This window comes from Mobula hypostoma, chromosome 5, assembly GCF_963921235.1.
Source record: "Mobula hypostoma chromosome 5, sMobHyp1.1, whole genome shotgun sequence".
NCBI lineage: Eukaryota > Metazoa > Chordata > Chondrichthyes > Myliobatiformes > Myliobatidae > Mobula > Mobula hypostoma.
Genome location: NC_086101.1, coordinates 10,998,893 through 11,024,750, shown reverse-complemented (window position 1 = coordinate 11,024,750; position 25,858 = coordinate 10,998,893). Strand labels below are relative to the sequence as shown.

The 25,858-nt window shown below is 43.1% G+C and overlaps 1 protein-coding gene across 1 annotated transcript in view; it reads left to right on the top strand.

Annotated features, from left to right (window-relative positions):
• LOC134346581 (butyrophilin subfamily 1 member A1-like) overlaps positions 1–25,858 on the top strand; it is a 114,549-nt gene that overhangs the window by 55,132 nt on the left and 33,559 nt on the right. The window contains exon 4 of the mRNA XM_063048013.1: positions 16,302–16,580. Coding sequence (XP_062904083.1) covers positions 16,302–16,580 — 279 coding nt within the window. The remainder of the gene's footprint in view (positions 1–16,301; positions 16,581–25,858) is intronic.

Genomic DNA, 25,858 nt, shown 5'->3' with positions numbered 1-25,858 from the left:
GTCTATGCCGTATTAAGCTAATCCCTTCCACCTGTACATGACCACATCCCTTCATTCCCTGCACATTCACATGTCTGTCTGAAAGTATCGTCGATGCCACTGTCATAACTGCTTCCAACACTATCCCTATCAGCTTGTTTCAGTCACATGCTGCTCGCTGTTTAAAAAAATATATTCTGCATATGTCTATAAACTTTTTCCTCCCACTATTTGACATTTCTACTGAGAGGACAAGATTCTGACTGCCTTCCTTATCTATGCCTCTCATAACTTTTTAAACCTCTGTCAGGCATCCCTCCAGCCTATGATACTCCAGAGAAAGCAATCCAAGTTTGTCTAAGCTCTCCTTATAGCTCATACCTTCTAATCCTGGCAATAGGTACATTTCATGTCAAAGAAATGTATACAATATACATCACAAAATGCTTTTTCTTCGCAAACATCCACAAAAACAGAGGAGTGCCCCAAAGAATGAATGACAGTTAAATGTTAGAAACCCAAAGCTCCCCAGCTCCCCCCTCCCACGCATAAGCAGCCCCCAGTGCTAGTAGTGCAGCCTGCATTTGCTTTCTTTCAACCTTATATGTTTCACATTGTAAAACAATATGTTCAACATCAGTAATAAGTATACCGTTCTGGATCCTGTTGGTGGGGACGACCTCCCAGGGACAAGTTGCAGTGGTTGCGTCTCTGGCACTGAGACGGGACCCTCAGCTAGGAAGGGAAGGGGGGAAGAGAGGAGAGCAGTAGTGATAGGGGATTCATTTGGGGGACAGATAAGAGGTTCTATGGAAGAGATCGAGAATCCCGGATGGTCTGTTGCCTCCCTGGTGCCAGGGTCCGCGATATCTTCTGATCGAGTTCTCAGTGTTCTCAAGAAGCAAGGTGAGCAGCCAGATGTCGTGGCCCATGTAGGGACCAATGACGTGGATAGGAAGAAGGAGGAGGTCCTGCAAAGAGAATTTAGGGAGTTAGCTGCAAAGTTGAAGGACAGGACCTCCAGGGTTGCAATCTCAGGATTGCTACCCGTGCCACGTGCTAGTGAGGCTAGAAATAGGAAGATAATGCAGCTAAATACGTGGCTGAGGAGTTGGTGCAGGAGGGAGGGCTTCATGTTTCTGGACAATTGGGCCTTGTTCCAGGGAAGGTGGGACCTGTTCTGACGGGACGGGTTGCACCTGAACTGGAGGGGGACTAACATTCTTGGGGGAAGGTTTGCTAATGCTGCTCCGGAGGGGTTTAATATCGATTTGCAGTGGGAGGGGAAATGGAGTGTTAGAGCAGATAGTGAGGTGGAGGAGGATAAAGGTCAGGCGAGAACTGCAAGTATAGTGCATGGAGTAAAGCCAGATCTAACACATAAAGAGGCTTTGATGAAAGAGAAACCGAATAACGGGTGTAAAGTTAGTAAGGTAGAAGGGCTGAAATGTGTGTACTTCAATGCAAGAAGCATCAGGAACAAAGGTGATGAACTGAGAGCTTGGATACATACATGGAATTATGATGTAGTGGCCATTACAGAGACTTGGCTGGCACCAGGGCAGGAATGGATTGTCAATATTCCCAGATTTCAGTGCTTTAAAAGGGATAGAGAGGGGGGAGAAAGGGGAGGAAAGGTGGCATTACTGGTCAGGGATACTATTACAGCTACAGAAAGGGTGGGTAATGTAGCAGGATCCTCTTTTGAGTCAGTATGGGTGGAAGTCAGGAACAGGAAGCGAGGAGAAACTCTATTGGGGGTATTCTATAGGCCCCCTGGTAACAGCAGAGATACCGAGGAGCAGATTCTGAGGCAGATTTTGGAAAGGTGCAAAAATAACAGGGTTGTTAATCTGGGTGACTTTAACTTCCCTAATATTGATTGGCACCTGATTTGTTCCAATGGTTTAGATGGGGCAGAGTTTGTTAGGTGTGTCCAGGATGGATTCCTGTCACACTAGGTTGACAGGCCGGCTAGGGGGAATGCCATACTAGATCTAATATTAGGTAATGAACCGAGTCAGGTCACAGATTTCTCAGTGGTTGAGCATCTGGGGGACAGTGAGCACCACTCCCTGGCCTTAAACACTACCATGGAAAAGGACAGAATCAGAGAGGACAGGAAAATTTTTAATTGGGGAAGGACAAATTATGAGGCTATAAGGCTAGAACTTGCGGGTGTGAATTGGGATGATGTTTTTGCAGGGAAATGTACTATGGACGTGTGGTCGATGTTTAGGGATCTCTTGCAGGATGTTAGGTATAAATTTGTCCCGGTGAGGAAGATAAAGAATTGTAGGGTGAAGGAACTATGGGTGACAAGTGAGGTGGAGAATCTAGTCAGGTGGAAGAAGGTAGCATACATGAGGTTTAGGAGGCAAGGATCAGATGGGTCTATTGAGGAACATAGGGAAGCAAGAAAGGAGCTTAAGAAGGGGCTGAGAAGAGCAAGAAGGGGGCATGAGGAGGCCTTGGTGAGTAGGGTAAAGGAAAACCCCAAGGCATTCTTCAAATATGTGAAGAACAAAAGGATGACAGGAGTGAAGATAGGACCGATTAGAGATAAAGGTGGGAAGACGTGCCTGGAGGCCATGGAAGTGAGTGAGGTCCTCAGTGAATACTTCTCTTTGGTATTCACCAATGAGAGGGAACGATGGCAGTGAGGACAATATGAGTGAGGTTGATGTTCTGGAGCATGTTGATATTAAGGAAGAGGAGGTGTTAGAGTTGTTAAAATACATTAGGACGGATAAGTCCCCAGGGTCTGATGGAATATTCCCCAGGCTGCTCGATGAGGCGAGGGAAGAGTTCGCTGAGCCTCTGGCTAGGATCTTTATGTCCTCGTTGTCCACAGGAATGGTCCTGGAGGATTGGAGGGAGGCGAATGTTGTCCCCTTGTTCTAAAAAGTTAGTAGTGATAGTCCGGGTAATTATAGACCAGTGAGCCTTGCGTCTGTGGTGGGAAAACTGTTGGAAAAGATTCTTAGAGGTAGGATCTCTGGGCATTTAGAGAATCATGGTCCGATCAGGGACTGTCAGCATGGCTTTGTGAAGGGTAGATTGTGTCTAACAAGCCTGATAGAGTTCTTTGAGGAAGTGACCAGGCAGATAAGGGTAGTGCGGTGGATGTGATCTACATGGATTTTAGTAAGGCATTTGACAAGGTTCCACATGGTAGGATTATTCAGAAAGTCAGAAGGCATGGGATCCAGGGAAGTTTGGACAGGTGGATTCAGCATTGGCTTGCCTGCAGAAAGCAGAGGGTCGTGATGGAGGGAGTACATTTGGACTGGAGGGTGGTGACTAGTGGTGTCCCACAAGTATCGGTTCTGGGACCTCTACTTTTCGTGATTTTTATTAATGACCTGTATGTGGGGGTAGAAGGGTGGGTTAGCAAGTTTGCAGATGATACAAAAGTTGGTGGTGTTGTGGATAGTGTAGAGGATTGTCACAGATTGCAGAGAGACATTGATAAGATGCAGAAGTGGGCTGAGAAGTGGCAGATGGAGTTCAACCCGGAGAAGTGTGAGGTGGTACACTTTGGAAGGACAAACTCCAAGGCAGAGTACAAAGTAAATTCCAAAATACTTGGAAGTGTGGAGGAGCAGAGGGATCTGGGGGTACATGTACAGAGATCCCTGAAAGTTGCCTTGTGAGGATAGTTAAGAAAGCTTATGGAGTGTTAGCTTTCATAAGTCGAGGGATAGAGTTTAAGAGTCGCGGGGTAATGATGCAGCTCTATAAAACTCTGGTTAGGCCACAGTTGGAGCACTGTGTCCAGTTCTGGTCACCTCATTATAGGAAGGATGTGGAAGCATTGGAAAGGGTACAGAGAAGATTTACCAGGATGCTGCCTGGTTTAGAGAGTATGCATTATGATCAGAGATTAAGGGAGCTAGGGCTTTACTCTCTGGAGAGAAGGAGAATGAGAGGAAACATGATAGAGGTATACAAGATATTAAGAGGAATAGATATAGTGGACAGCCAGTGCCTCTTCCCCAGGGCACCACTGCTCAATACAAGAGGACATGGCTTTAAGGTAAGGGGTGGGAAGTTCAAGGGGGATATTAGAGGAAGGGTTTTTACTCAGAGAGTGGTTGGTGCGTGGAATGCTCTGCCTGAGTCAGTGGTGGAGGTAGATACACTAGTGAAATTTAAGAGACTACTGGACTTTCTACTATGTGGAGAAATTTAAGGTGGGGGGTTGTATGGGAGGCAGGGTTTAAGGGTTGGCACAACATTGTGGGCCGAAGGGCCTGTACTGTGCTGTACTGTTCTATGTTCTATATAATGATAAAACCTGCACATCCCAGAGTGATGTTTTCCAACAAGATACAACGAAGAATTAAGCATAGTATGCGCAATTCTGTCAAGTCAATTTAATTCCTTCCCTTCTCGTTTTAACCCCTTCTCCCATCAATCCACCAGTTTTGCGTATTCTGTAAAGGTGTTATGCAACCTCATAAAGCCATTGGAAAAATTCAAGGCGGGGTTACCAAGAAAGCTACAGTGGGACGTATTGTGTAATACAGCAGACCTATTCCTTGAGTGACAAGAATCCAGCCACCCAAAACTAAAAACACACTTCTTGTGATGTTCCCAACAGTCTTCCAGCACACTTTTAACAGGATGATCATTATACTGCCCCCTCAAATTAATCCGGTTTGTTAACAACTTCAACCTCCGCAACTGTTAGGGTAATTGTCCCATTTCAACCAGTAGAGCTGAAATTATCACACCACAACATAATCTTAAAGCCTGTGCTTGTATCACATCCAAACATTTTAAATTTATAGATGAAGCTGATCCATAAGCCACACAGCTATAATCAAGTACAGATCTTATTAAGTTTTATAGAGCTGTATCATGATTTCCTGACTCCTGTACTGTATGCCACTAGTGATGAAGGCAGGCATTTCATAACACATCTTTTTTTTGCCACACAATCTATTTGCATTGCCACAATCAGGATGATTGGACCTGGACCCAAAATTCCTCTGTACATCAATGCCAATAACTGTAACCTTTCCACTTACACTTGACATTCTGAAGTGCAACATCTCACTTGTTCAGATGAAACTCTATTCGCCATTTGTCTGCTCAGATCTCCAAATGATCTGTGTCCTACTGTATCCTTTGACAACTTTCTTCACTATCCACAATTCAATTCAACCAATATTTGCATTGTCTGCAAAGTTGCCAACCGACCTACCTACAACTTTGTCTCAGTCATTCATATGTTGTATATGTACTGTGTGTACAATTCACCATGGATCCTGTGCATCTCAGAATGTTCAAAGGTTCATTTATTATCAGTTCACAACTCTGAAATTCTTCTTCTCCAATTAGACATGAAGACATGAAAGAAAAGAAAGATGACATGATTTTCAAACCTCAAATCCCCCCCTCCCCACACAAAAGAAGCAAACAAACACAGAACAAGCACATCAAACTCCAAATCCCTCCTCCCACACAAAAAAGAACAAAATGGGAACAGGCACATTGACCCTCAAATCCCTCTCCCTGCAAAAAAAAAACTGAGCAAGATCAGGCAAAAAACACAGAATATTAAAAAAGCTATAGGACAGAAAAAAGAAGTCTAGTCCAAGTCCACATCCGAAACTCAGAAGACTTGGGTAACACTCTCCAGGCAAAGCGACCGGCTTTTCCCTGTCCGGCAGTGAGCGACTAAAAGACAGGCAGCCGGCACTCACCCTTCACATTCACCTCAATCTTAATCGTCGTGATCAACCTACCATGAGAGGCCGTTCAGTTTCCTTACTGAAGCCCATGTAGTCAACATCCACTGCTCCACTGTTATAAATCACCTTCTTCACCTCCTCAAAAACCTCAATTAAATTTGCAGAACATACACTACTCCACACAAAGCCATCCAAATGCGAGCAAATCCAGTCCCAGAGAATACTCTCCAATAGCTTCTCCATCACTGATGTTATATCCATGGGCTATCACTCCTAGATTATTCGTTCTTGAACAACTTTCACTATCTCCAATTCTCCAGCATTCCACCATTACTCCCTGTCTTCCGAGGGCAAAACAAAGCACAGAGTTTTGTCAAAATGCCAGGAATCCCAGAAAATCCTAGAATTTTCCTCTCTTGGCTCTTTGTTACTGGTTGTGATGAATCAGCATACAGAGGGAAATTGAAAATTTAGCTGAGTGGTGTCATGACACCCCACCTTGGGACAGTCCGACCATCTTTCATTCTTTCTACTTCCCAAGTATAGACTGGTCATTAAACGTGTGAAACCCACTATGAAGACTATTGAGATCTGGCTGGAGGGGGCTGACTCTGCTCTTCAGCACCAATTCCAGCACACAGACTGGAGTGCGTTTGCTGCCCATGCCACCACAGACTCTCAGATTAACATTGACTTATATAACAACTCTGTCCTTGAGCACATCAACAAGTGTGTAGATAGAGTGACATCACAAAAACAAATAAAAGTTTTCGCCAATCAGAAACCATGGATGAACAGAGAGGTTCGCCTCCTGCTCAAAGCCAGAGATTCAGCCGTCAGGTCTGGAGACCGGGAGGCTTCAGCTCAGCCAGGGCCAACCTGAGGAGGGGAATCTCTCAGGCTAAACACATATACAAACAGAGAATCGAGGAGCATTTCAACTCCTCGGACCCCCGGTGCATGTGGCATGGCACACAGGTCATTACAGACTTCAGACCACCTGGTACTGTGCCCCCTTCCAGCTCTGCTTCCCTCCCTGATGAGCTCAATTACTTCTACGCTTGCTTTGACCGAGAGAACGAGGAGGTCACCCTCAAAGTGGATCTCCCACCTGGTGAACTGCCTCTCTCACTTTCCACCTTCAATGTCTGTGCCACCCTGAGCAGGAGGCAGCTGGTCCGGATGGGATACCTGGCCGTGTGCTCAGAGTCTGTGCAGGGCAGTTGGCCGGGGTCTTCACGGACATTTTCAATCTGTCCCTGGCCTAGGCAGTTGTCCCCACAAGCTTCAAGATCGCCACCATCGTGCCAGTACCGAAGCATTCCACTGCCACGGGCCTGAATGACTTCCGCCCAGTTGCACTCACCCCCATCATTGCAAAGTGCTTTGAGAGACTGGTTCTATCACATCTGAAATCCTGTCTGCTCACTACCCTGGACCCCCATCAAATTGCCTATCGCACCAACAGGTCAACAGAGGACGCCATCTCCACGGCACTTCACTCTGCCCTGACCCACCTGGACAGCCCCAACTCTTAGATCAGAATGCTGTTCATTGACTTTAGTTCAGCGTTCAGTACTGCGATCCCCCTCCAAGCTGATCGTCAAACTTCGCCAGCCTGGTATCAGCTCATCCCTCTGCAGTTGGACCTTGGACTTTCTGACTAACAGACCCCAATCAGTTAAGTTAGACAACCTCTCCTCCTCCAGTCTCACCCTGAACACTGGCTTGCCTCAAGGCTGTGTGCTGAGCCCTCTTCTGAACTCCCTTTTTACCGATGACTGCATTCCTGTGCATGATTCCAACTCCATAATCAAGTTCGCAGATGACACCACAGTGGTTGGCCTGATCAGAAGGGATGACAAGACAGCCTACAGGGACGAGGTCCAGCACCTGGCCCTTAACACCCAGAAGACCAAGGAGATCATTACGGACTTCAGGCATGCTAGGAGCCACACTCACGTCCCCATCTACATCAACTGAGCTGCAGTGGAGTGCGTATCAAGCTTCAAATTCCTTGGTGTCCACATTTCCGAGGATCTCACCTGGTTGTTGAACGCCTCCATCCTGATCAAAAAGGTGCAACAGCACCTTTATTTCCTGCGGAGCTTCAAGAAAGCTCACCTCTGTCCCAGGATACAACTGTACCATTGAGAGCATACTCACCAACTGCATCTCAGAGTGGTATGGCAATTGTCCCGTATTGGACGGCAGAAGCGTGTGGTGAAAACTGCCCAGCGGATTATCAGCACCCAATTGCTCACCATTGTGAACATCTACCATAAACGCTGCCAGGGCAGGGCGAAAAGCATGATCAACGATGCATCTCACCTGAACCATGGACTTTTTACTCTCCTCCCATCCGGTAGGCACTACAGGAGCCTCCGCTCCCACACCAGTAGGCACAGGAAGATCTTCTTCCCTGAGGCTGTGACCCTGCTGAACCTCTCAACACAGCGCTAAGCAGTATTGCACCCATATTGTACCCAGTACTTTTATATTTGTGTGCTGTAGCACTTACTTTTTATTTGCAGTTATCTTCTAAATAACAATATTCTTCGCATTTCTGGTTAGTTGCAATCTGCGTTTCATTGGCTTTGTATCAGTACTGGGCATAATGACAATACAGTTGAATCTAATCTAATCTAATAACAACAATCTCTCACTCAACATCAGCAAGACCAAGGGATTCAGAAGAGGGAAAGCATTGGTGGGTCAGAGGTGAGAGGGTTAGCAACTTTAAATTCCTGGGTGTTACTATTCCGGAGGACCTGTCCTGGACCCAGCATGTCAGTGTAATTGTGGAGAAAGTATGGCAGTGCCTCTAGTTCCTCAGGAGCCTGCAGAGATTCAGCATGACATCAGAATCAGAATCAGAATCAGGTTTATTATCACTGGCACGTGACGTGAAATTTGTTAACTCAGCAGCAGCAACAATACATAATCTAGCAGAGAGAAAGAAAAAAGTAATTAAAATATCATAATAAATAAACAACTAAATCAATTACATATATTGAATAGAATACATCAAAAATGTTGACGAAAGTCTATAGTTGTGTGGCAGAAAGTGTATTGACTGACAGCAACACGGCCTGATGTGGGAACACCAATGCCTTTGAACAGAAAATCCTGCAAAAGGTAGTGGATTTCACCCAGTATATCACGGGTAAAGCCCTCCTAACCATTGAGTGCACCGACATAAAACACCTTCATTTTACAGCAGCATCCATCATCAGAGACCCTCACCGCCCAGGCCAGGCTCTTTTCTCACTGCTGCCATCAGGCAGAAGGTACAAGAACCTCAGGACTCACACCACCAGGTTCAAGAACAGTTACGAGCCCTCAACCATCAGACTCTTGAACAAAAGGGGATAACTACACTCACTTGCCCATCCATTGAGATGCCCCCACAACCAATGATCTTTCCTTTGATTGTTTTTGTAATGTTATATTATTTATTGCTATTTATATAATTTTACATTTGCAGTTTGTTGTCTTCTGCACTCTACTGGATTTTTCATTGATCCTGTTACAGCTACAATTCTGTAGGTTTGCTGAGTATGTCCAAAGGAAAATGAATCTCAGGGCTTATTTATGTACTCTGACAATAAAATGTACTTTGAACTTTGTATAGATCAGAAACAGAATCAGGTTTATTATTATAAACCATAGAAAAACTACAGCACAGAAACAGGCCTTTTGGCCCTTCTTGGCTGTGCCAAACCATTTTCTGCCTAGTCGCACTGACCTGCACACGGTCCATATCCCTCCATACACCTCCCATCCATGTATCTGTCCAATTTATTCTTAAATGTTAAAAAAGAACCCGCATTTACCACCTCATCTGGCAGCTCATTCCATACTCCTACCACTCTCTGTGTGAAGAAGCCCCCCCTTTAAACTTTTCCCTCCTCACCCTTAACTCATGTCCTCCGGTTTTTTTCTCCCCTTGCCTCAGTGGAAAAAGCCTGCTCTCATTCACTCTATCTATACCCATCATAATTTTATATACCTCTATCAAGTCTCCCCTCATTCTTCTACGCTCCAGGGAATAAAGTCCTAACCTATTCAACCTTGCTCTGTAACTGAGTTTCTCAAGTCCCGGCAACATCCTTGTAAACCTTCTCTGCACTCTTTCAACCTTATTAACATCCTTCCTGCAATTTGGTGACGAAAACTGAACACAATACTCCAGATTCGGCCTCACCAATGCCTTATACAACCTCATCATAACATTCCAGCTCTTATACTCAATACTTCGTTTAATAAAGGCCAATGTACCAAAAGCTCTCTTTACAACCCTATCTACCTGTGACGCCACTTTTAGGGAATTTTGTATCTGTATTCCCTGATCCCTCTGTTCTGCTGCACTCCTCAGTGCCTTACCATTAACCCTGTATGTTCTACCTTGGTTTGTCCTTCCAAAGTGCAATACCTCACACTTGTCTGCATTAAACTCCATTTGCCATTTTTCAGCCCATTTTTCCAGCTGGTCCAAATCCCTCTGCAAGCTTGGAAAACCTTCCTCACTGTCCACTACACCTCCAATCTTTGTATCATCAGCAAATTTGCTGATCCAGTTTACCACATTATCATCCAGATCATTGATATAGATGACAAATTACAACGGACCCAGCAATGATCCCTGTGGCACACAACTAGTCACAGGCCTCCACTCTGAGAAGCAATCCTCTACTATCACTCTTTGGCTTCTTCCATTGAGCTAATGTCTAATCCAATTTACCACCTCTCCATGTATACCTAGCGACTGAATTTTCCTAACTAACCTCCCATGCGGGACCTTGTCAAAGGCCTTACTGAAGTCCATGTAGACAACATCCACTGCCTTCCCTTCATCCACTTTCCTGGTAACCTCCTTGAAAAACTCCAATAGATTGGTCAAACATGACCTACCACGCACAAAGCCATGTTGACTGTCCCTAATAAGTCCCTATCTAAATGCAAGCAACATACATCAAAGTTGCTGGTGAACGCAGCAGGCCAAGCAGCATCTATAGGAAGAGGTGCAGTCGACATTTCAGGCCGAGACCCTTCGTCAGGACTAACTGAAGGAAGAGTGAGTAAGGGATTTGAAAGCTGGAGGGGGAGGGGGAGATGCAAAATGATAGGAGAAGACAGGAGGGGGAGGGATAGAGCCGAGAGCTGGACAGGTGATAGGCAAAAGGGGATACGAGAGGATCATGGGACAGGAGGTCCGGGAAGAAAGACAAGGGGGGGGGTGACCCAGAGGATGGGCAAGAGGTATATTCAGACCCTCTGAATATGAGGATGATTTTAAGTTCCCTGGCCCCCACCGCTTTATTTTCACCATGGATGTCCAGTCCTTATATACTTCCATCCCCCATCAGGAAGGTCTCAAAGCTCTACGCTTCTTTTTGGATTCCAGACCTAATCAGTTCCCCTCTACCACCACTCTACTCCGTCTAGCGGAATTAGTCCTTACTCTTAATAATTTCTCCTTTTGCTCCTCCCATTTCCTCCAAACTAAAGGTGTAGCTATGGGCACCCGTATGGGTCCTAGCTATGCCTGCCTTTTTGTTGGCTTTGTGGAACAATCTATGTTCCGTGCCTATTCTGGTATCTGTCCCCCACTTTTCCTTCGCTACATCGACGACTGCATTGGCGCTGCTTCCTGCACGCATGCAGAACTCGTTGACTTTATTAACTTTGCCTCCAACTTTCACCCTGCCCTCAAGTTTACCTGGTCCATTTCCGACACCTCCCTCCCCTTTCTAGATCTTTCTGTCTCTGTCTCTGGAGACAGCTTATCCACTGATGTCTACTATAAGCCTACTGACTCTCACAGCTATCTGGACTATTCCTCTTCTCACCCTGTCTCTTGCAAAAACGCCATCCCCTTCTCGCAATTCCTCCGTCTCCGCCGCATCTGCTCTCAGGATGAGGCTTTTCATTTCTAGGATGAGGGAGATGTCTTCATTTTTTAAAGAAAGGGGCTTCCCTTCCTCCACTATCAACTCTGCTCTTAAACGCATCTCCCCCATTTCACGTACATTCTCTCTCACTCCATCCTCCCACCACCCCACTAGGAATAGGGTTCCCCTGGTCCTCACCTACCACCCCACCAGCCTCCGGGTCCAACATATTATTCTCCGTAACTTCCGCCACCTCCAACGGGATCCCACCACTAAGCACATCTTTCCCTCCCCCCCTCTCTCTGCATTCCGCAGGGATCGCTCCCTACACAACTCCCTTGTCCATTTGTCCCCCCCCCATCCCTCCCCACTGATCTCCCTCCTGGCACTTATCCGTGTAAGCGGAACAAGTGCTACACATGCCCTTACACTTCCTCCCTTACCACCATTCAGGGCCCCAAACAGTCCTTCCAGGTGAGGCATCACTTCACTTGTGAGTCGACTGGGGTGATATACTGCGTCCGGTGCTCCCGATGTGGCCTTTTATATATTGGTGAGACCCGACGCAGACTGGGAGACCGCTTTGCTGAACATCTATGCTCTGTCCGCCAGAGAAAGCAGGATCTCCCAGTGGCCACACATTTTAATTCCACATCCCATTCCCATTCTGACATGTCTATCCATGGCCTCCTCTACTGTAAAGATGAAGCCACACTCAGGTTGGAGGATCAACACCCTATATTCCGTCTGGGTAGCCTCCAACCTGATGGCATGAACATCGACTTCTCTAACTTCCGCTAAGGCCCCACCTCCCCCTCGTACCCCATCTGTTACTCATTTTTATGCACACATTCTTTCTCTCACTCTCCTTTTTCTCCCTCTGTCCCTCTGAATATACCTCTTGCCCATCCTCTGGGTCAGCCCCCCCTTGTCTTTCTTCCTGGACCTCCTGTCCCATGATCCTCTCATATCCCTTTTGCCAATCACCTGTCCAGCTCTCGGCTCTATCCCTCCCCCTCCTGTCTTCTCCTATCATTTTGCATCTCCCCCTCCCCCTCCAGCTTTCAAATCCCTTACTCACTCTTCCTTCAGTTAGTCCTGACGAAGGGTCTCGGCCTGAAACGTCGACTGCACCTCTTCCTATAGATGCTGCTTGGCCTGCTGCGTTCACCAGCAACTTTGATGTATGTTGCTTGAATTTCCAGCATCTGCAGAATTCCTGTTGTTTGCCTATCTAAATGCATGTAGATTCTATCTCTTAGTACTCCCTTACCCACTACCGATGTCAAACTCCGGCCTATAATTTCCCAGATTACTTTTCGATCCCTTTTTAAACAATGGAACAACATGAGCCATTCTCCAATCCTCTGGCACTTCACCCATTGACACCGACATTTAAAATATATCTGCCAAGGCCCCCGCAATTTCGACACTAGTCTCCTTCAAGGTCTGAGGGAATACCCTGTCAGGTCCTGGGAATTTATCCACTTTAATTTGCCGCAAGATAGCACGCACCTCCTACTTTTCAATCTGTACAGTTTCCATGATCTCACTACTTGTTTCCCTTAATTCCATAGACTTCATGCCAGTTTCCTTAGTAAATACAGACACAAAAAACCCATTTAAGATCTCCCCCATTTCTTTTGGTTCCGCACATAGCCGACCACCCCAATCTTCAAGAGGACCAATTTTATCCCTTACAATCCTTTTACTCTTAATATACCTGTAAAAGCTCTTTGGATTATCCTTCACTTTGACTGCCAAGGCAACCTCATGTCTTCTTTTAGCCCTCCTGATTTCCTCTTAAGTATTTTCTTGCACTTTTTATACTCCTCAAGCACCTGATTTACCCCCTGTTTCCTATACATATCATAGAACTCTCTCTTCTTCTTTATCAGAGTTGCAATATCCCTTGAGAACCAAGGCTCCTTTTTCCTATTCACTTTGCCTTTAATCCTGACAGGAACATACAAGCTCTGCACTCTCAAAGTTTCTCCTTTGAAGACCTCCCACCTACCGATCACATCCTTGCCAGAGAACAACCTGTCCCAATCCACGCTTTTTGGATCCTATCTCATTTCTTCAAATTTGGCCGCCTTCCAGTGTAGAACCTCAACCCTAGAACCAGATCTATCTTTATCCATGATCAAGTTGAAACTAATGGTGTTATGATCACTGGAACCCAAGTGCTCCCCTACACACACTTCTGTCACTTGTCCTAACTCGTTTCCTAACAGGAGATCTAATATTGCATCCCCTCTAGTTGGTACCTCTATATATTGATTTAGAAAACTTTCCTGAACACATTTTACAAACTCTAACCCATCTAGACCCCTAACAGTATGGGAGTCCCAATCAATATGTGGAAAATTAAAATCCCCTACTACCACAACTTTATGTTTCCTGCAGTTTCCTGCTATCTCTCTGCAGATTTGCTCCTCCAATTCTCACTGACTATTGGGTGGTCTATAATACAACCCCACTAATGTGGCCATACCTTTCCTGTTTCTCAGCTCCACCCATAAGGACTCAGTAGACAAGCACTCTAATCAGTCCTTCCTGACCACTGCTGTAACATTTTCCCTGACAAGCAATGCCACTCCCCCACCTTTCATTCCTCTGCCTCGATCACATCTGAAACATTGGAACCCTGGAATATTAAGCTGCCAGTCCTGCCCCTCCTGTAGCCAAGTTTCACTAATTGCTATAACGTCATAATTCCACGTGTCAATCCATGCCCTCAACTCATCCACCTTCCCCGCAATACTCCTAGCATTGAAATATATACACCTTAGAAGATTTTCACCACCACTCACAACCTTTCTGTTTGCGATTTTGCTTGAACTTTTAACATCATTTATTTTCACCCGAGCCCCACTGTCAGCTCTGGCACTCTGGTTCCCATCCCCCTGCAAATCTAGTTTAAAGCCTCCCCAATAGCAATAACAAACCTCCCTGAAAGGATATTGGTCCCCTTGTAGTTCAAGTGTAACCCATCTATTATCGCCATGTGTCGTGAAATTTGTTAACTGAACAGCAGCAGTTCAATGTAATACATAATATAGAAGAAGAGGGAAAAAAATAAATCAATTACAATATACCTATACTGTATTGAATAGATTAAAAATCATGCAAATACAGAAATAATATATATTAAAAAAGTGAGCTAGTATTCATGGATTCAATGTCCATTTAGGAATCCGATGGCAGAGGGGAAGAAGCTGTTCCTAAATCACTGAGTGTGTGCCTTCAGGCTTCTGTACCTCCTGTCTGATGGTAACAGTGAGAAAAGGGCATGCCCTGGGTGCTGGAGCTCCTTAATAATGGATGCTGCCCTTCTGAGACACCGCTCCTTGAAGATGTACTTCCTGGGTACTTTGTAGACTGGTACCCAAGATGGAGCCAATGAAATTTACAACCTTCTGCAGCTTCTTTCTGTCCTGTCAGTAACCCCCCATACCAGACAGCGATGCAGCCTGTGAGAATGCTCTCCATGGTAAATCTACAAAGTTTTTGATTGTTTTTGTTGTCATACCAGATCTCTTCAAACTCCTAATGATGTGTAGTCGCTGTCTTGCCTTCTTTATAACTGCCTCGATATGTTGGGACCAGGTTAGATCCTCAGAGATCTTGACACCCAGAAACTTGAAATTGCTCACTCTCTCCATTTCTGATCCCTCTATGAGGATTAATGTGTATTCCTTCGTCTTACCCTTCCTGAAGTCCGCAATCAGCTCTTTCGTTGTACTGACGTTGAGTACAAGGTTGTTGCTCTGACACCACTCCACTAGTTAGCATATCTCGCTCCTGTAACCCTCTCATCTGCATTTGAGATTCTACCAACAATGGTTATATCATCAGCAAATTTATAGTTGGTATTTGAGCTATGCCCAGGCACACAGTCATGGGTATAGAGAGAGTAGAGCAGTGGCTAAGCACACACCCCTGAGGTGCGCCAGTGTTAATTGTCAGTGAGGTGGAGATATTATCACTAATCCACACAGATTGTGGTCTTCCAGTTAGGAAGTCGAGGTTCCAATTGCAGAGAAAGGTACAGAGGCCCAGATTCTGTAACTTCTCAGTCAGGATTTTGGGAATGTTGGTGTTGAATGCTGAGGTATAGTCGATAAACAGCATCCTGACATAGGTGTTTGTATTGTCTAGGTGGTCTAAGGCCGCGTGAAGAGCCATTGAGATTGCATCTGTTGTTGACCTATTGTGGAGATAGATCCCACAGGCCCTGGGGATTTATCCACTTTATTTCTCTTTGAAAGACCTAAAGCCACCTTCTTCTTTATTTCATAATGTCCTGGCATAGTAGGATTTCCCAGACTGATTTCACTATCTTCCATAATCTAATCCTAAGTGAAAAAGTTTTGTTACCCTTTTGCTTTTAATGTACATAAAAAATGCCTTGGTATTTTCTTTAATTCTAATTGCCAATGGCATTTCATGTCCACTTTTCACCCTCCTTATTCCTTGTGTGTGTTCTTTCTGGCTTTCTTTATATTCCTGAAACTTCCTGTCTGAATTCAGCTTCCAATACTTACGTACTTCATCAGAGAGCATCTGCAGAGAGAAAAACAGTTAATGTCTTAAGTTGATGAACTAGAAAAGGTTAGAAATCAATAAACGTGATTGCAAGCAGATTTAATATTTATGTTTTATGAATTCATGTTGCATTTTTCTGAATAACTATTGTTTCTCCATCTGTCATTAACTGAAGGTTCGGGGAGTGAACCTCGGATTCAGATGAAGGGATACCATGGAGCGGGAATCCAGCTTGTGTGTAAATCCAGTGGATGGAATCCTGAGCCGGAGATCCAGTGGATCGGTGGCGATGGGAATGCATTAACAGAGGCTGAGACAAAGTACCACAGAGACTCGGGTCTAGTAAATGTTGAGAGCAGTGTTGGAGTAACGAGACAATCATCAGGCAAACTGAAGTGTATTATCAGGAGCAAACATTTGAAAATAGAACATACGGCAATTATTACAATATCAGGTTTGTGAATTATGATGTTTGATCTAAGGTGATCTAATTTCTCCTGAAAACCTAACCACCAAAGAATAGTTTATCTCCATCATGTCTTTGCCAAAATCATATGCCTGTTGAAGACTGTCACTTGTTTTTAAACAAAGTCTCCTGTAAGTGACAATTTTGCTGTTGGTGCATCTTTTAAATCTGGCACACCATTAAAGGCCAATTGAATCCACAACTTGTCCATTTGGGTTGGACATCAACACAGATATTTTCAATCCTTTGACACTCAGGTGAAACATAAATTCCATCTGAGTGGATACAAATTGGAACATTTGCAAAGACATTAGCATTACAAAACATTTCCCAAAGCATTAGCAACTGCTGCATTGACCTACCTGTGAACTATTGACATTGCTGTGCCCAAGATGAAAGTTCTGTTGATGTCACAGGTGTAGTCTAATTTAAAAAGATCTATAAAAATAATCATCCAGATTACTACTTGAAATTTCTATAAGTTGGCCCAGGGTAATAGGATCAGAGTAGAATTCCAGGCTCAATGATCAGTGTGGGAAATCCCCTCATTATTTTGTATACCTCTGTAAAATCTCCCCTGAATCATCTACATTCCAGTGAATAAAGTTCAAGGCAATTCAATCTCGCCCCACAACACAGGGGCTCAGGTTTCAGTAACTTCCTCGTAAATTTTCTCTCCACTCTTTCAATCTGATTCACATCATTCCCGTAGGCAGGTGATCAAAACCGGACCCAATACTTCAACTTGGTCAGCACAAAGATCTTAGTCAATTTCTACCTAACATCCCACTCTTGTACTCAATACATTGATGTATGAAGGCCAATATGCCAAAGAGTTTTCTTTATGACCCTATCTACTTGAAACACCATTTTCAAAGAATTATGGACTGTATTCCCAGTGTTCTACCACACTCCTCAGTGCCCAACCACTCACTGTGTAACACCAACCCTGGTTGGTTCTACTGAAGAGCAACACCTGGCACTTGTCTGTATTAAACCGTATCTGCCATTTTTCATCCCATTTTTCCAGGTCTTCCCGATATGCTTTAAGCTTTGATTGTCTTTATCACTGTGCAGTAACCCCCAATCCTGATGCCATCCCTCATTGATGATGCAGTTTACCACATTATCATCCAGTTTGTTGATATGGATGACAAACAACAAAGTACACAGCACCGATCCCTGTGGCAGTCCACCAGATACAGGCCTCCAGTCAGAGAGGCAGCCACCTACAATGCTCCCTGACTTCAAATGAGAAATCAATGTCTCTTGCAATCTTGAAAGCCAATCGACTGAACCTTCTTGACCAAACTACCATGCAGGACCTTCTCAAAGGCCTTGCGAAGGTGGATGTAGACAACATCCACTGCCTTGCCTTCATCGACTTTGTAACTTCCTCAAAATCTCTGGTCAAGTCAAATCAAGTCAAGTCAGTCTTATTGTCATATCGACTATAACTGCTGGTACAGTCATAGTAAAAATGAGACAAGATTTCAGGACCATGGTGCCAAATGAAACAACACAGAAACTACACTGGACTATGTAAAACAACACAAAACTACACTAGACTACAGACCTAGACAGAACCGCATAAAGTGCACAAAACAGTGCAAGACAGTACAATAAATAATAAACAAGATAATAGGCACAGTAGAGGGCACCAGGTTGGTGTCAGTCCAGGCTCTGGGTATTGAGGAGTCTGATGGCTTGGGGGAAGAAACTGTTGCACAGTCTGGTTGTGAGAGCCCAAATGCTTCGGTGCCTTTTGCCAGATGGCAGGAGGGAGAAGAGTTTGTATGAGGGGTGCGTGGGTTCCTTCATAATGGTGTTAGCTTTGCGGATGAAGCGTGTGGTGTAAATGTCTGTAATGGCGGGAAGAGAGACCCCGATGATCTTCTCAGCTGACCTCACTATCCGCTGCAGGGTCTTGCGATCCAAGATGGTGCAATTTCCGAACCAGGCAGTGATGCAGCTGCTCAGGATGCTCTCAATACAACTTCTGTAGAATGTGGTGAGGATGGGGGGTGGGAGATGGACTTTTCTCAGCCTCCGCAGAAAGTAAAGACGATGCTGGGCTTTCTTGGCTATGGAGCTGGTGTTGAGGGACCAGGTGAGATTCTCCGCCAGATGAACACCAAGAAATTCGGTGCTCTTAACGATCTCTACGGAGGAGTCGTCGATGTTCAGCGGAGAGTGGTCACTCTGTGTCCTCCTGAAGTCAACAACGATCTCTTTTGTTTTGTTCACATTCAGAGACAGGTTGTTGGCTCTGCACCAGTCCGTTAGCTGCTGCACCTCCTCTCTGTATGCTGACTCATCATTCTTGCTGATGAGACCCTCAACAGTCGTGTTATCGGCGAACTTGATGATGTGGTTCAAGCTGTGTGTTGCAGCACAGTTGTGGGTCAGCAGAGTGAACAGCAGTGGACTGAGCACACAGCCTTGGGGGACCCCCATGCTCAGTGTGATGGTGTTGGAGATGCTGCTCCCGATCCGGACTAACTGAGGTCTCCCAGTCAGGAAGTCTAGGATCCAATTGCAGAGGGAGGTGTTCAGACCCAGCAGTTTCAGCTTTCCAATCAGGTGCTGAGGAATTATTGTGTTGAATGCTGAACTGAATTCTATGAACAGCATTCGAACGTACGTGTCTTTTTTGTCCAGGTGAGTGAGGGCCAGGTGGAGGGTGGTGGCGATGGCGTTGTCTGTTGAACAGTTGGGACGGTACACGAACTGCAGGGGATCCAGTGAGGGGGACAGCAGGGTCTTGATGTGCCTCATGACGAGCCTCTCGAAACACTTCATGATGATGGATGTGAGTACAACTGGATGGTAGTCACTGAGGCAGGATACTGAAGACTTCTTCGGCACTGGGATGATGGTGGCAGCCTTGAAGCACATGGGAACGATGGTGCTGCTCAGGGAGATGTTGAAGATGTCAGTGAGAACATCTGCCAGCTGGTCTGCACATCCTCTGAGCACTCTGCCTGGAATATTGTCTGGTCCAGCAGCCTTCTGTGGGTTGACCCTGCATAGGGCTTTCCTCAGATTGGCCACGGTGAGACACAGCACCTGGTCATTCGGAGGAGGGGTGGTCTTCCTTGCCACCTCGTCATTTTCCATCTTGAAACAAGCATCGAAGTTGTTCAGTGCATCTGGGAGGGAGGAATCACCTGCACAGTCAGGTGGTGTTGTCCTGTAGTTGGTGATGTCCTGAATGCCCTTCCACATGCGCCGCGTGTCACCGCTGTCCTGGAAGCGGCTGTGGATTCGCTGGGTGTGTGCACACTTTGCCTCTCTGATGGCCTGGGACAGTTTGGCCCTCGCTACTGTTAGGGCTGCCTTGTTGCCGGTTCTGAAGTCGGAGTCTCTGATCCTCAGCCACGCACGCACCTCAGCGGTCATCTAAGGCTTCTGGTTAGTGCGTGTAGTGATGGTCTTGGCCACAGTGACATCATCGATGCACTTTCTGATGTAGCTAGTCACTGATGCCATGTACTCCTCTAAGTTGGTGGAGTCGCCATCGGTTGCAGCCTCCCTGAACATGTGCCAGTCAGTGTGCTCAAGGCAGTCTTGAAGAGTAGAGATGGCTCCAGCTGGCCAGGTTTTCACCTGCTTCTGAACTGGTCTGGAGTGTCTGACGAGCGGTCTGTATGCTGGGATTAGCATAACAGAGATGTGGTCTGAGTAACCGAGGTGGGGGCAGGGCTCTGCGGTATGCATCAGGAATGTTTGTATAAACAAGGTCTAATGCATTCGCCCCTCTCGTTGCAAAGTCTACATGCTGATGGAATTTGGGGAGCACTGTCTTGAGGTTTGCGTGGTTGAAATCTCCAGCGACAATAAACAGTCCATCAGGGTGTGCGTTCTGCAGATCGCTAACAGCCCCATAAAGTTCACAGAGCGCCTTCTTAGCATTAGCTCTTAGCATTCACCTATAAGATAGGTTAGACAAATTTATCACACACAAAGCCATATTGGCTATCCCGAATCAGTCACTGTCTGTCCAAATAATTTTATATCCGATCCCTTAGAATACTTCCCAAAAACTTTCCCACTACTGATGTCAGGCTCAGATGCCTATGATTTCCTGGCTTTTTCTTAAATAACATCAGCTATCCTCCAATCCTCTGGCCCCTCACCCATGGCTAAAGATGTTTAAAATATCTCTGAGAGAACATCCTGTGTTTATCCATCCTAATTTGCCTCAAGACAGCAAACACCTCCTCCTCCATAATCTTTATTGGGTTCATTACCTCACTACTGCACAGCTCACGTCAATAGATTCTGTCTCTCTCTTGAGTAAATACTGATGCAAAAATCCATTTAAGATCTCCCACATTTCTGTCCGCTCCATGCGTGGATACCACTCTGATCTTCCACGTGTCTTCTTTAGCCCTCCTGATTTTCTTCTTGCAACTCTTCCACTCCTGAAGTACCTCATTTGTTCCTGCCTGCCTATACCTGTTATGTACCTCCTTCATTTTCTTAACTAGGATCACAATATCTCTTCAAAACAATGTTCTTTAAACCTGTTATCCCTGCCTCTTATTCTGACAGGGACATACAATCTCTGTACTCTCAAAGTTTCCCTTTTGAAAGCCTCTCACTTAGCAAGTACACCATTGCCAGTAATATTCTTTCTTTCTTTCTTTCTTTTTAAATCTTTTTATTGAGTAAGTATACAAAAAAGGTAAGCCATATAAACATTAATACAATGTTAAAGTATAATAAAATTCCAAAAGATAACAATACCAAAAAGAAAATACTACAAACAATGTAATTTAAGCATAAGAAACCAAGATAACATAATAGTATACTAGATTTTATATATATCAATGGAAAAAAAAAGAAAAAAAAAACCCCAAAAAAAAACCCACCGTGCAACTAACTAAAAGCAAAGCAAAGCAATGGGCTAACTTGAAACCAAACAGAGTTAAACTTAAAATCACGTCCTCAATCCCGACCTCCATTAAAACAGTGAAAAAAAAACAAGAAGGGTAAATATTACATTAAATGAAAATATCGAATAAAAGGTCCCCAAATCTGTTCAAATTTAAATGAAGAATCATAAAGGTTACTTCTAATTTTCTCCAGATTCAAACATAAAATCGTCTGAGAAAACCAAAAAAAGGTAGTTGGAGCATTAAGCTCTTTCCAATGTTGTAAAATACATCTTTTCACCATTAAAGTAAGAAATGCAATCATTCTACGGGCTGAAGGGGAAAGATAACTAGAAATTTTAGGTAGTCCAAAGATAGCAGTAATAGGGTGAGGAGAGATATCTATATTTAATACCTTAGAAATAATATTGAAAATATCTCTCCAAAAAGTTTCCAAAGTAGGGCAAGACCAAAACATATGAGTTAAAGAGGCTATCTGCCCCGAACATCTATCACAGAAAGGATTAATATGCGAGTAAAAACGCGCTAACTTATCTTTGGACATATGTGCTCTATGAACCACTTTAAATTGAATTAGGGAATGTTTAGCACAAATAGAGGAAGTATTAACTAATTGTAAAATCTGCCCCCAATCATCCACAGAAATGGTAAGCCCCAATTCCTGTTCCCAATCTACCCTAATCTTATCAAATGGAGCTTTCCTAAGTTTCATAATAATATTATAAATCATAGCCGATGCACCTTTCTGACATGGATTAAGGTTAATTATCGAATCTAAAATATATATAGGAGGAAGCATTGGAAAGGAAGAAAGTATAGTGCTTAGGAAATTTCTAACTTGTAAATATCTAAAAAAATGTATTCTTGATAAGTTATATTTATTAGATAATTGTTCAAAAGACATAAGGGAACCATCTAAAAATAAATCCAAAAACCGTAAAATACCCTTAGTCTTCCAAGTTTGAAAAGCGCGATCCGTAAAAGAGGGAGGAAAAAATATGTTACCTAAAATAGGAATCGCTAACCCGACTTGATTAAGATCAAAAAATTTTCTGAATTGAAACCAAATGCGCAAAGCATATTTAACTATCGGGTTAGAGACCTGCTTAAGGCGTTTCGAATCAAAAGGAAGAGAGGAACCTAAAATAGAACCAAGTGTATAACCCTGAACAGATTGTAATTCCAATGCTACCCATTTAGGAATAGATAGTATGTCCCGGTCAAGTAACCAAAATTTCATATGTCGAATATTAATAGCCCAATAATAAAATCTAAAGTTAGGTAATGCTAAACCTCCATCTCTCTTAGCTTTCTGTAAATGTATTTTACCCAGTCTCGGATTCTTATTCTGCCAAATAAATGAAGAAATTTTAGAGTCAACTTTATCAAAAAAAGATTTAGGAACGAAAATTGGTAATGCCTGAAACACATATAAAAATTTTGGCAAAAAAAACATCTTAACTGCATTAATACGACCAATCAAAGTTAAATATAAGGGAAACCATTTAGATGAAAGTTGAGTAATATGGTCTATTAATGGTAAAAAGTTAGTCTTAAATAAATCTTTATGTTTACAAGTAATTTTAATCCCAAGATATGAAAAGTAATTATTAATCAATTTAAATGGAAATTTATAATATAAGGGAAGATGTTTATTAATCGGAAAAAGTTCACTCTTACTAAGATTTAATTTATAACCTGAGAAAAGACCAAATTGTGCTAATAACTCTAAAACAGCAGGAATGGATCTCTCAGGATTAGAAATATATAAAAGTAAATCATCAGCATAGAGTGATAATTTATGGGACTTTAATCCCCGAGTTATCCCAGTAATATTTGAAGATTCTCGAATAGCAATTGCAAGAGGTTCTAATGCAATATCAAATAATAGGGGACTAAGAGGACAGCCTTGTCGAGTACCACGAAAGAGAGGAAAAAAAGGTGAGTTTAAGGAGTTAGTACGAACCGAGGCTACAGGGGAGTGATATAACAGTTTAATCCAGGATATAAATTTCAAGCTAAAATTAAACATTTCAAGCACCTTAAATAAATAAGGCCATTCTACTCTATCAAAAGCTTTCTCGGCATCTAAAGAAATAACACACTCAGGAACATTTTGTGAGGGAGTATAAACGATATTTAACAATGTACGAATATTATAAAAAGAGTAACGACCTTTAATAAAACCCGTTTGGTCTTCCGAAATAATAGAAGGAAGTACTTTTTCTAGTCTATTTGCTAATAACTTAGAAAAAACTTTAGAATCAACATTTAATAAAGATATTGGTCTATAAGATGCACATTGAGCAGGGTCTTTATCCTTCTTTAGTATTAAAGAAATTGATGCTCTATTAAAAGATTCCGGAAGTTTACCAAGTTTCAAAGAAGCCTCAAAAACCTTATAGAGCCAAGGAATCAATAAAGAAGCAAAACATTTATAAAATTCAACGGTAAACCCATCAGGGCCAGGAGCTTTCCCCAGATTCATAGAAAAAATAACATTCTTAATCTCATCCATTGTAATGGAAGTATCTAATAAAGAAGACATATCCTGTGAAATCTGAGGGAAGTCTAACTTATCTAAAAAATCATTCATATATTTAGAATCTCGAGGAGACTCTGATTGATATAAAGAAGAATAAAAATCACAAAAGGTTTGATTAATCCCCACATGATCCAATATCAATCGATCATTTTGGTTATAAATCTGATTGATTTGAGATTTAACATAATTAGATTTCAATTGATTAGCCAGCAGCTTGCCAATTTTATCACTGTGAACATAAAAATCACTTCTTGTTTTCTTTAATTGGTTTACAATCGAGGACGAGAGTAGTAAACTGTGTTCCATTTGAAGTTCAGTTCTTTGTTTGTATAGCTCCTCAGAAGGAGCCATAACATATTTCTTATCAATTTCTTTAATCTTGTCCACAATTGCCATCTCCTCCTGCTTCTGTTTCTTCCTCAAAGCAACGGAATACGAAATAATCTGACCCCGAATATAGGCTTTAAAAGTGTCCCAAAGAGTGTTAACCGAAATATCTTCTGTATGGTTAATTGTAAAAAAAAGCTCAATCTGTTCATTCATAAAATTAACAAAGTCCGAGTCCTGAAGCAACAGCGAATTAAAACGCCATTGTCTATTGTTTGGTATATTGGCCATAATTTTAATAGAAAGCTTAAGTGGAGCATGATCCGAAATGGTTATAGAATCATAATCACATTTAATCACTGAAGGAATGAGACGAGAATCAATGAAAAAATAATCAATTCTTGAATAGGAATGATGAACATGTGAAAAGAAGGAAAAATCTTTTTCCTGAGGATGCAGAAAACGCCAAATGTCCGTCGACCCAGAATCAGAAAGGAAAAAATTAATCAAATTTGCAGATTTATTAGGTAAAGTCCGTAAAGGAGCCGAACGGTCCAAAGCTGGAGATAAACAGGTATTAAGATCTCCGCCCCAAATCAATGAAAACTCGTTCAAATTCGGAAACTGATCAAACAATGATTTATAAAATTCCGGACAATCCATATTAGGAGCATAAACATTAACCAAAACTACTTTTTTATTAAATAGTAAACCACTAACCAATAAAAATCTACCATTCGGATCAGAGATAATATCCTGTTGTATAAAAGTAACTGAGGAGTCTATAAAAATAGAGACGCCTCGAATCTTAGCATTGGAGTTCGAATGAAATTGTTGTCCCTTCCAGAATTTGAAAAAACGTAGTCTGTCCCCCCTCCGTACATGGGTCTCTTGTAAAAATAAAATTTGTGCTTTAAGTCTCCGGAACACTTTAAAAACTTTTTTCCTTTTAATAGGATGATTAAGACCATTAGTATTCCAGGAGACAAAATTAATAATAGACTCCATAAATCCTAAAGTCAACCCATAACAAGGAGGATTGACAATAGGCGCGACCCACAAACCCGGAGAGGAAACAGAACATACAAAAGATACCGGGGAAAAGGACGCAACCAATACTTCAATAATGTATATAGCCCAAAGAGAAACAAACTAAAACGTGAAGCCCCGCCCCCCCCCCCCCACCCCAAGACCCCAAGGCGAAATCTAAAGCAGACCCGCCAGAAAGAAGCAAGCGCTAAAACTACCCCCATGACTTCCGGTATACGCTCCCTAAAAAAAAGGTATAAATATGAAAAGGATCAGCTAATTGTAAAACAGTAAAAAAATAAGTAAAAAAAAAGTTAGCTCAATTAAAATACACACAGAACAGAACAAAAGCCGGAAAGTATATATTAAAAAAACCCACAATAAACCTCAAACTCATGAATAGACACAGCAACAAAAAAAATAGGATTATTAACATAAAATGATTATAAAAAGCAAAACAGAAT